The following is a 12,690-nucleotide window of genomic DNA, read 5'->3' as shown; positions in this document are numbered from 1 at the left end:
CCAATAAAGTTAAATTCTCATTACCTTACGTCTCTTTTCATTGCCCAGTTCAGGTACGTAGTCAAGGAAGTGCCTTTTTATAACGGATAAAATCCGATTTACGCATATACCGGATATAAATCCGATATATGCGTAAAACGGACATTTTCCGGTATACGCATATAACGGATTTCGCTTATATCGGACAAAACCAGTGGGAACAATTGAATCCGATATATCCGAGGTTTACTGTAATATCATATACAACACTCCTTATTTTCAGAATTTTGTTTTTCGGTACTGAACATAGAGGGGTACATAGAGAGAGGTACAGAGGGGTACCAAGTTCCCATATGATACCCATTCAGTGTCACACTTGTACTCTATAAAGTCATTGCTTGAAAACCTCTTGCATTGTTAAAGTCCTTCAATCCGGTTGAAAAATCCTAAAAAGCCATACAAATGAATAAAAGTTTAGTTTTTCCTCTTTCCAAATGGAATCTTTCCAAATGATTTTTCCGAAAACAATGATATACCAGGAATGCAATATTCCAATCTCCTGTCTAAATGTGCCGCTATAATCAAACAGAATAGTCAATGGGACATGCACAGTAAAGCATAAACATCAACATCACGTGATACCGGCTTCCCCAAGTTTTTCTTTCACTTGTTGGAATAACTCCTTATTATTGCGAGTTTTTCATTCGTCCAGTCTTGAAATTTTGTTTGGATCAAAAACAAACTTTCCGCAGCAGTCCAGTGCTGATTGCTCTCCTCCATTTTTAAAACTGAGGAACGTCTCAAGCTGTATGTGACATCATATCTGAACATGCGCTGAAAGAACGCACCCCGGATAAATTTAAACAGGAAATGATAAAATTCAATCTTGTTAATATTTTGTAATTAAACTAGGGAAATGTTTTATACATATACGTATATATATATATATATTCTTTTTAAAGAAAAACTAGACTTGTGAATAAAGTATAGAAGTGTTTAGTTTATGTTCCACAGATGGCGGTAATGCACACCGAAAGTTGTTTGCCAACCGCCAATAAACAGAAAAAGAAAAACATGACAAGAAAGAACACATGCTGACAACCTTCCGTTTGAGTGGGTACAAGATACCTCAAGATACCTGGGTACAAGATATAATTGGACTCACCTCTGTGAGTTCAGGAGACCAAACTTATACCTAGTATCTTTTTAAGGGTGGAATTGATGTGTTTGTGTCATAATTCTAGGAAGAGAAGCAAGCATACTGGAACCAGCTGATCCATGATCTCTGGTTTGGGTTAAGTGGGACACATCTGTTTCAACTGTAAAGAGAACCTCCAACAGTGTTTTATGGTTTTATATACATACTCTGACAATGCAGTAACAGGTACCTGCATGACAAAATGCAATATTTAGTGTTTTGCTGTATCTTCGCTGTATTTTTGTCTTTATGTGCCCTGTGATTGGCTGGCAACCAGTCCAGGGTGTACGCTGCTGGGTTAGGCTCCAGCACGCCTGCGACCCTTATGAGGATAAGCGGTAGAAAATGAATGAATGAATAAACATTACCGCTGTCAACGACTACTTTTGGACAAAATGAGGATCCAGAACCTTAACTCTTAACAGAGCCTGAAAATACAGAGAATGAGCCACAGATTTTAGACTGTAGCGTTGGGTGATGAGAGAGTCAGGACCAGCATGACTCTGTAAACGTGGACCTTGTCAAGTCATGCTGACAGAAACTGAGTGTTTCTGCTGCACTGAGTGGAATACAGTGTTAACTTCGATAGAAAGCCTTCACATATATATGGCAAGGAGGACATTCCGCCAAGAGATTGTATCACAACAAATGAAGAATTGCAGTGGTGCAACTTTTTTCACTTACCACTACCCGAAATTAAGTTGAAAAGTAGGCGGGTCCTATTAGTGCATTATTAACTTCCACATGCTATTTTTTTCTGTCTTTAGAATGTAGAATGCACAGAAAAGCTAAAGAAATGTGGTCATAAGGGCTGTGAATGATGGCGAAATTCCCCAAAAAGTGCTCCTGTCATACTCAGGATCTTTTTTAAAGTAGGTGCTTAAAAAGAAACATTGTGCTTCTTCATCTTAATTTATGACTTTATTACTTTGACTCATGTGGTGAAGTTAAAGTTTAAGGCTATGGCAGAGCCTTGAATTGACATGATATGCAAAATGTGAATTATAGTGACAGTCAAGGTGGTCCCTAGTCTTTAGTTTACTATATGTCCCTGAAACAATTAGGTCAGAGTTTTGATTGACACAGCCTTGTTATATAATGTTGTTTTGTGATATACAGTATATGATTGACATTCTACACTGCATTGATTTTGTTACTGGGCACAAAATATTGGAGACACCTCTCTCATTGCAAACTACAATCACAATCACGTATACGTACTGGTTAAACAGCTGTTGTATTGGATGTCATTAGATTGGTGTACCTACTGTACCCCTCAAATTAAAGATAATTAGAAAGGTGACAGCATGAAGTGGTTCATTGTTTTGTGTGCATTAGAGGAACAAATAAGTATGTTTGACAATGACATTGTGCACTGAAAGTGTTTCATCGTGACAATTTTTCAATTTAATTTACATTTGTGTGTGAAATGAGAGCTGGTATTTTGACATGGTGCTGTGGCTAATTAGTGTGTTTTCTGATCTTGTCATTAGTTTGTTGAATGGATGCACTGACTATGTTAGAAAGCCCTCCGATTTTGCACGTGTGTCTTCGAGCATGGCCGCAACTTTTTCAGCGGTCCTTTAACACACTATGTGTGATATAAATTGAGACTTGCGTGTATGACCTTCTCCAAAGCTGCACAGATAGATGTATATTTTCTGTTCTTATTTTCACCTCTGCCCTGTTCACAAATGTTATTTCTGTGTGTAAGTGCACAGAGGTGAGGTTTAACAAATGGTGCTGTACATATTTGCTTGCTGAATAATCTAATGCTATATACTGTGTGTGCTCATATGTTAATTCGGCTCAGTCATACCCTAAGCCTCACGTTGAATGTTACATGTAACATTAGTTGCATTGCACTGATTATTTCCATGTTGTTGCAGACCAAGGCACAGCAAGAGACCATGAAGATAAGTTCACCACATCTTACAATAGCTTGTTACCAATTAAATCTTAATAAATAAACCCACCAAATAGAAGACAAACCTGCCAGGAGATATTTACCCCTCTAAAACCCTCTGCGTTTTAAATTTGTAGACTATGTGTGCAGTTGATAACAAGAAACACGTTTTTTTTTAAATATATATCATAACATATGATATAATACAGTTTATAAAATATGTTTCATTGTGTGGTTTATGTTCTAAGTGTGCGGGAGGGGGTACATAATTTCCAGTCAGATGCCTGAATGGGAACCCGACTGTGAAAAGTTTGGAAACCAGTGGTCTAGGATTATAGTGGGATGAACATACAGTAGAATGAGCTGGAGGTAATACAAATGTTCCTCACTTGTACCACTCCAGTCCCTTGTCGTAGTTGCGGTCAAAGAAGTGTGGCTCAGCTCCGGCCGCTCGGACGTCAGGATGTAGCCGCAGGAACTCCAGCAGGGCGCGCGTTCCTCCTTTCTTCACCCCAATGATGATAGCCTGGGGCAACTTTTTAGTCTCCGATTCATTCAGGAAAGCCGACATGACATTATTGTTGCTAGTATCATTTTCGGTCCTCACGTCCTCCCAGTCGTCCCCTCTGCTGTCCAAGTCGTTGTCGTTATTCAGCAAGTCTCTTGACGGCCCCATGGAGGAGACTTGGGGCTCGGTGCGGGCGGTGTAAGCCCGCAGACTGGGTATGGTGGAACTGTAGCCGACACAACAGTAGATCATGTAGACCCACAGGGTGAGCATAATGCAGAAGACAAAAAGTTTGTTCTTCAGGTGGGATGATGGTACAACATGGAGACTGTGGAGGACTGGACTATATTCCATAGGAGCAGGTTACATTCCAGGTGGTGGGCATCTTGCTAAAGTGCGCCTCACTCATGGACTTAAATCCATCCAAAACAACCGCTAAGGACATTCCATGCGCATTGTGCATGGATGAACATCCGTATAGCTACACTCTAAAAACATTTGAATAGAAGAAAGTGTAGACGGTGAGCTCCCATCACTCGCTTTGCAGCGTGTGGCTGCTCACAAGCACAAGGCAAGTTGTCAGCGCCAGGCAATACCGTCAAACCACAACAGCAGATTGCCCTTCAAAGTAAAACAACCGTTGATTATGTACATCCCAGTGTTGCCTCCTATTTAGTGAAACACCATTACAATTACCCATCATATAGACAGAACGACGTTTAGGGTATTAGGTGCATATTTAATATCACTTTAACTAGAAATCAGACAAATATTCAACTGTCTCAAGGTGGGCGGCTTTTATTTTGGAAGTAACATTAGTTCCACCAGTATAGGGGTACAATAGATATTACGACTATTTAAAATTGTAATTTATGTGTGTGTGTGTGTGTGTGTGTGTGTGTGTGTGTGTGTGTGTGTATATATATATATATATATATATACGTATATATGTGTGTGTGTGTATATATATATATATATATATACGTATATATATATGTGTGTGTGTGTGTGTACGCATGTGTATATATATATATATATATATATATATATATATATATATATATATATATATATATATATATATATATATATATATATGTATATATATATATATATATATATATATATATATATATATGTATATATTTACATGCAGTCAAATAACCCCATCATAACTGGAATGTTAACAATAAACCGGTTGCACATGGCCATGTAAACACCAATAACCGGAATATTCTGTTTTTTAAAAACCCAAATATTACCCTTGGGCCTTTTCTAACTTGAATATTGACTGCATGTAAATGTAGTGCATTACTTACATAGGGATGGCAATAGGTTGTTACATCTAGAAATGTCTAGATGGCCAGACACTGCATGTATATGTACAGTACATTTCTTATATTACTATTATACCTCTTTTGTATATTATTATTAATATATTATTATTAATATATTATTGCTCTTCTTACAGTCCTTTCTTGTTAGCACATTTTCTTAAACAACTTGACACAATTCCCTGTGTTGTGTTACGAGCTGTGGAGGCGTCATAATTCCTGTCAATTGATCGTCCACACAATGTCAACATGCACTTGTACATGAGCACAGCTGAAATATTAGCACATCTTAGCCAGCCATAAACAGCAGTTGGTTCACTTCTGTCTGGGTGTGGTTTCAGCCACTGGAAGTCACAGCGAGGACGTGTGACTTTGAGTTGTAAAGTTGATATCTGGAGTGTGTGTGTGTGTTTGTTGGCACGTTGTCTCTAGGTGGGGTCAAAGGCCTCCCGCTCCAGTGCACCCCTGAGCTATCAGAGGATTACCAGGATTACCCCCTGAGCAGCCATGTCAGTCAACGTTTCACCAGAGACAACCCAGCCCCCTTCATCTAAGCCCCTTATCTCATCCCTCAGACTTCTATGAGATGTACACTCATGGGTCAATAAATTAGGTACACCTGCACAACTTACGATATCCAATACGAGCTGTATCAAAAAAAGCATCATCCAAAGGTTGACGACTCTTGAGTTTAGATCTACACACATTCTTCTTCTGTAGCTTGAAAACAGGCGACAAAAAGGCCTGCTTGAATAATTAATTGCGGACTTGTGCTGGCTCATTTTAAGGACAGAGATAAATACTTCTCACCGTTTTGTTGACTCGTCTGCAACTGGAAAACATTTTGACCATGCAGAAAACACTGCAATTAGACTGAAATGGAACACAACATTTGTGATTCAGTGGCACTTGGTCTTGGTCATTTTGAAAGACCCGAGTTTGCATGAGTGCCCTCTTAGCCACATATGCATAAAACAGAGTGTAGTACGCAATGGAGCAGAAATCATGAAACTTAGCATAAAGAATATAAATATGAACTGCTCAATGCAGTGTGTGAAATGAATGACACAGTTCCTTCAGTTCCACGTCTGTGACACTTTAATTAATTTTCAGCACTTCCTTTTGACTGTAATTCAATTTACCGTTGGCACAAAAAATCCCAATCATTTTTTTATGACTATAAGACAGAAATTTGGTTAAAAAGTACTTGCGTTATATGGATAATTAACTCAAAGTATTTATACATTTAAACATTTATTTCAGTTATTGCATTGCTAATAGACTTGATAGACTAAGTTCCAAATGATCATCACTGACTTGTCATTCGCAGCTTGAAGATACATAGGTACATTACATATGGTAATCTCTTGTTTATCATGGTTAATAAGTTCCAGAACCGACCGTGAATAGTACATTCCTGTGGATTAGGATTCCTTATTTATAAATGGAATATTTTTGCAGTTAGAGCATGCATAACCTGTTTATGACTTCAGAAATACAGGGTGTGTGGCTGACAGGAAGTGATATGGGGTTTCAGAGTTGAGTTGCAGCTTTGCCTGGGTAATGGCCACAACAGTACCCGGTGTTCTGATTATGGATTATGGGATTATTGTACCGGCAATTAAGTCTGGTCCTATCAAAAATAGGACACCACGCTGTTACTTCCTTATTTCTAGTTTTTAATGGCTTTATAGTTGTGGAATCCTAAACTCATAAAGGCACATGATGGTGTACCTCTGCTATGTCAGATGTCAAGAGATCTTAAGAGGCCTAAAAGGTCTGAGTGGATGATCTCATCTATCCCACAATAAGCAAACAAATCCTAACAACAGCAGGACCAAACCAAAGCCCTCTGCTCCTAATGGCAGGGTTATCAGGTGTGCCAAGACGCAGCTCAAGACACAGCCTGGACTTCCTTAAGGTCTTTAGCTGTAGCTAAGGCCATTTAAAATGTCTATAAATGCTGTGCAGCAGTGCTAACTGGGTATACAACCTGAGAGGATTTCCTGTCTTTATCCTGCAGAAACGCTTTTATCCCTTGCTTGCTTTTATCCCTTGCTTGCTGTCCTTCCTGAACATGAAGGCAGGAAACCTCACATGACCTTAGCTGCCAAATCTCACACACGTTCAAAAGCCGGTGAGCAATGAACAGCTGACCCATTTCTTTAACAAACCTTTTTACTTTTTGCACACGCTTTTTGATGATTTTAGTGGAATAAGAGTTGATGTAATGGCAAGTGGGTGTCCTCCATTGCCATTTCTTAAAGTGACGACGCTAATCCCGATGATGCACTTTAAAGGTATAAATCCTTGTTGACAAATATGAGCTCAATTGTGTTACTTTATAGGCTTAAAAGGTTTTAAATAATTTGAAAGCAAAACTGCTTTAAACATGTCCCATCCATTTTCTATACTACTTATCCTCATTAGGGTCGCGGGGGTATGCTGGAGAGTGTTTTTAATTCAGTTCAAGTGCTAGCATTTTGATAAAGAAGGTGACAAAAACCATTGAACTGAGTTGAATTCAAGAAATAACCAAAACCAAAATAGCCAAAACAAGAAGGTGGTGTGGGAGATGGTTCCACAAAGGAGTGGAATGGAAAGGAATTCCGGCAAATCAGGTCCAAACCGTAATATGGGCCAGAGAGGTGATACATAAAAACAAGTGCTTATGTTCATTCAAATGTTCATTCAAATGTTCATACATTCAAAGCAAATGTCTGATGTTGAGGTTTGCGGTATATATATAAGGATGGCTGCAACTCCTTCCCCCACCAGAGTCTCTTGGGATGTGGAAGTTGATGTACGTAAGTGAGAATAATGCGTTCCTTTAAAGGGATAGTTTGGATTTTTTTTTTTACATAAAGTTGTATGACACCCCCATGAGCAGTGAAGTCCGTCAACAGCGACTCACCCCCGACTTCGTGTCCTGAGCTGAGTTCTGGTCGGATTTCGGTGTTTCCTTAATGTGTTGTATGAAGTACTTCATGTCATCATGCTGTTTCTGGTATTTTGTTCACCCCGTCGACCTGCCTTTCATGTATTTGAACCTCTCAATTTCATTTAATTTCATTTAGACTACCTGAAAAAGTATAGGTATACAGAGGGACAGCAGCCACACACTGTCATTTCTTGCCTTCACTGAGGGTCTTAGACAAGGCTATGTGGTCCCAATTCCCTGGCCTCCCCTGTCCCTGTCGAACCACAAAGGCAGGGTCACTCCAAGGAGGGCAACATGCATGTTTTCTGAAAGTATGACCGATTGGATTCAAAAAGTAACTATGAATGAAGTCACATGATTTCTTTGAAGAACCTCAACCATTAGAAATGCTTCATGTCTTTTAGATAAGTAGTTTTTACACAGGTCCCAATCAGTTGTCAAGTCTGTTGCATGTATCCTCTTGTAGTTGAGTGTCAGAGCTAAAGCCTGTTTTTGAGCATGGAGAAGGAAGACAGAGAACAAACATGATAAGAGGCTGTTGCAAAAAATTACAGACTGCAAGCAGCTCTTTATGTATAGTTCAGCTCAGGGTTGAGGCAAGTAAGGTCGCTCAGTCATCGACACTCCCTGGCACTGATGCTTTCTGCATTCCTCAAATCCAAAGTAATTGGGATGAGAGGATGATTATTGCATTTGGTTCCAGCCTGTAAAATAATAATTACCAAGAAGAAAGACCACAAATGTGGCAGCAGTCATCAAGGAGGCGGATGAAAATCTTTTCCCAAACAGGGGGCTGTAGCAGTAGTCTGGATTTTTTTAAGTCACTACAGATCTGGAAGATGGGTCAAATGGGTTCTGCTGGGACATCATTGAGCACACACTTTTTCAGCCTGAGAGTTACTTATGACATGACCGAGTCAAAATGATCTACCACCTCGTAAAAATACAAAAACACATTATTTATAAATATATTGAGAATTATTTTTATATGTACAATATATGCTGGTGTACCTTCCATTACTGCATCAACCTATATTGCACAATACAACTCTGTACATTTTTTTTTCATTACCTTACTCTGATGACTTGCACTGAATGAAATCAGCCAGGGATGCATAGTGAAGTTAGCTGTGTGCAAAATGACTGCTGTCCGGACAGCTGGGAGTGTAGTTTCTTCACTTTTCTTCTTCTCACCTCGCTTTTCGGGGGAACTCGGTGTCATAGTTTTGATGAACAGTCGGAAAATGGCGCTCCACATTTTCCTTCTTCAGTAAAGCAATTGTAGACTGACAGATGAGGCAAATGCACTTCGAAAATTACATTGTGAAAAAGAAGTCCTCCTCCCACTCCGTATGATAGTGGTAGGTCTTTGGCTTTTTACTTGGTCCAGCTTTTCCAATTATTTTTATCCCCTTTCTTACTCGCTAGCTTGCAAGAGTTTTGCAATACTTAGCGCGGTTGTATGCGCATGCGCAGTGACCCGTGTGTCAGACAAAGGTCAGGTCAGATGTCATTGTGAGGATGGACGATGGCGGGCGCCAACTTTTTTTTCAATGCCATGCGATCTGCCCACAATGCCTTTGCGATCGACCAGTCGATCGTGATCGACGGCATGGGCACCCCTGTCATTGAGAGTTTGGGATGTTTTGTGGAACTCCTGTCCCCAATAGGGGCCATGCTACTAAGCTAAAATAACCTGCCAGGACCTCACTGAGATTGTGGGAGGTTTTTGAAAAGAACTCTTCTGGTAATTTTGGCCATTTTGGGGTCCTGCCAGGAATTCGGTGAGAGCATGGGGTAGTTTTCTGGACCTTTTGCCCTCCAAATAGGATTGCAGCAACCTTGAAAAGAACAAACAAACATTTATACTGGTATGCTAACTCTGAAAATCAACTGAAAATCCAACCTGTGGAAGAGGCTTATGTTTTATGCCATTTTTTGGGTCCTGCTTCTCAGACCTCCTGGCCCAAAAATAGGGTGTCGGCCATTTAAAAAAATAGCCTGTTTTTATCCAGGTGCGATTGACTAAACAGCTCAAAGTAAATCTTGTGGAACAGTTCCATTTTCTGTTTCCTGGATTTCCAATCTCAGAAATATGGTGGTTGGGTTATTTTTGCAACACGCCTGACTAAAACCTAGTTAGCTATTATTGTTGGTGCCATAAACTCGGGTAGTTTGTGAAACTAATGTGAGACCTCCCAATGGTCTGGCTGTGGAGGGATAATATATCATATACTGTATATGAAGAGCTCTGATGATGTTTGATTTGTGACGATTGCTCATTTTGGTGGAGTCCAACCCAAACCTTTTGCCCCGCATCCCCAGCCAGTGCAACAATATTTTAAGGGTGTCTCCATGAGCATTTTACTTTTCCCACTGTGTATAACAATTAGTCCTGCCTTTTAAATCAGCATCATTACAAGTGGGTACATGGCAGCCTTTGGGGGAAATGTTGGAGTAGTCACTTGCCTTAATTCATAAATCTTGCACCATCTGTCTTCCAGATCCCATGAAATGTCAAAGTTACATCACATCAGCGCATTGTGATCGTCTTGTCTCCAATGGCAGCATCCTCACTTTCAATGTCAAGTTGTGATTGTTTGGAGAAAACATCCGACTGATGGCTTTTTTCCAAATACTGTACATTGGCTACCTTTTTTTCTTTTAACTAAATGTGATTCCATGAGTCAATGTAACATCTACCCAGCATTGTGAAATACAAGCACATATTCTCATGCTTATGCTGCCCCACAGCCAGGCATATCTCGATAACAGGGATATTCAAAGCATGGTTTGGGGCCATTTGTGGTCTGTAACTTGTTTTTTATCAGCCCACAGAATATTATTTTATAGTCAACTGGGTTAAGCTCCAGCATGCCCGCAACGCTAGTGAGTATAAGTGGTATAGAAAATAGTTTGATGCAATTAAATTTATTTTAAAAGGTTAAATTGTTAAATATTGGCACTTCTTTATCACCTTTGCTACAACGACTGTTTTGTAATTATAGTTTTGTGGCACACTGTTGACACACTGTGTACTGCACAGCTGTTTCTCCTTCCGGTAACACACAACACAGTAGAGCAACATTACTGTGTGATCTGTAACCCAAGTGAAATTGATAATATAATTTATTTATATATATATTTGTATACTATATATTTTTATTTAATAATACCCTTTCATATAATTATAGGTGCATATATATATATATATATATATATATATGAAGTATAAATAAAATGTTTTAATATACAACACTTAGCAACAGGTGATTTGAATCAACACTTGCTGCACAGGTAGGCTTGCAAATGTATTTCAAACCAACAATATGTTTTAACACTGCTGCATCTAAATGCGTTATAGACACCAACTACCACTGCTGCGAGTGGGAGCACTACTGGGGGCATTTCATATATTATAGATTGAACAGAACTGGTAAGCTAAAATTAGCTTCACTTAGCTTAGCCACCCAGCCTCATTGTGTAGGCTGGTTCGCATGAACAGAACAGCATGAACTTTATGCAATTGAGAATTGAGTATTGTGTGCACACAGATCCTTACCAATAACACAGATCATGTGTTGTTCTGGTTAATTGATGTGGCCCTGTTTATACAGGCCAGTTTTGGTACAGGAAATTGATGGCAAGCTAAGCGAAGGAGGCCAAGAGCCAGGACCGGCTTGGACTCCATGTGGATGAACTGACGACCCAATCTCACATGTTGCATACTTGTATATTCTTGTAAATAGCACCCACTGAATGGCCATTCAATCAGGTACAACCTTGAGCACTTAAACTTTGAACCGTAATTGTCACTATATACCTTGTATTTTCTTTCTTTGTTGTTGTTATATTGTTTTGGGGTTTATGATATGGAATACACTGCCTAAACAAACTTGTATTGTGTATCTAGGTCATTTTTCCTCTCTCCCTGAGTCTTACCTAATGCTTCTGATCATAGTCGGATATTTTCCCAACAGTCAACTAATTACTACTAACTACAAGTAATTAACCACTGGTTACAGATCACTTCCAAAAAAATGCCATGAAAGCAATTTTCTCAGAAGCCTGTATAAAGCAGTGGGAAAAAAGAAAAAAAACTAGGTCAACGTGACAGTTGACAATCTTTTGACAATGTGGGAGCCATTGTGTTGTAATGGTTGCCTTATTTTGCAATAATGTTAAAAAAAGATTTTACTATGACATAGTGCATACAATCGTCATCAATTTCCACGTTGATAGCTGTGGTGAAAGCTGCCCTGTGAAAAATTTCAAAAGCACCATCTTCTCCAACATATGCTCACACCTTATAAATAGATTTCATGACTTATCCACACTTGTCTCCTGTTATCTCTCCTTTTTTTAATCGGCTTTTTTATTCCCATGCGCTGAACAAGCCATCGACAATGCTGCGTTGCCTGAACCCTTTGCTGTGAAGCAGCAGCAGCTCTATGTTTAGAGTCTGAAAGGTGTTTGTGATAACCATCATTTTGCTGCCATTTGATGTGTGTCAAAGCAGTCACTGTGACGCCTAAGACCTGTAATATCTTGGCTCCTCAGAAGTCCCGTGGTTTCATTAGGCCTTGCCTCACTAGGTCTCATTATGTCCACAGATAAACCTTTAAAGACACACTGCAGAGTCTGGCCCAACACACAGAGCTTTTTACAATGACCCAGGCCAAGTGGAGCAGTGTCCTATCAAATATGGTAGATGGTGCTGTATTTCTGTTATTTCTTGCAGAATGATAATGATAAAGTGGTAATGGTCCATAATGATATTCTGCTGTGTGCCCCAACTCTTGAAATATTTTTTCTTCTGTGTTG

At 39.4% G+C, this 12,690-nt stretch overlaps 1 protein-coding gene and 1 long non-coding RNA gene across 3 annotated transcripts in view; one reads left to right on the top strand and one right to left on the bottom strand.

Moving 5' to 3' along the window:
- Positions 1–4,150, bottom strand: part of hs3st3b1a (heparan sulfate (glucosamine) 3-O-sulfotransferase 3B1a) — a 28,002-nt gene extending 23,852 nt beyond the window's left edge. Inside the window, exon 1 of the mRNA XM_058049674.1 lies at positions 3,473–4,150. Within this exon, the coding sequence (XP_057905657.1) occupies positions 3,473–3,945 (473 nt within the window). The 5' untranslated portion in view covers positions 3,946–4,150. The remainder of the gene's footprint in view (positions 1–3,472) is intronic.
- LOC131103411 (uncharacterized) overlaps positions 1–11,462 on the top strand; it is a 53,421-nt gene extending 41,959 nt beyond the window's left edge. For both annotated transcript variants that reach the window (XR_009119606.1, XR_009119607.1), the window contains exon 4: positions 10,371–11,462. This is a non-coding gene — a long non-coding RNA (uncharacterized LOC131103411). The remainder of the gene's footprint in view (positions 1–10,370) is intronic.
- The last annotated feature ends 1,228 nt before the right edge of the window (positions 11,463–12,690 follow it).

The sequence above is a fragment of the Doryrhamphus excisus genome, chromosome 15 (assembly GCF_030265055.1).
Source record: "Doryrhamphus excisus isolate RoL2022-K1 chromosome 15, RoL_Dexc_1.0, whole genome shotgun sequence".
NCBI lineage: Eukaryota > Metazoa > Chordata > Actinopteri > Syngnathiformes > Syngnathidae > Doryrhamphus > Doryrhamphus excisus.
Note: the sequence above shows the minus strand (reverse complement) of the source record. Positions and strands in the feature narration are given on the sequence as shown.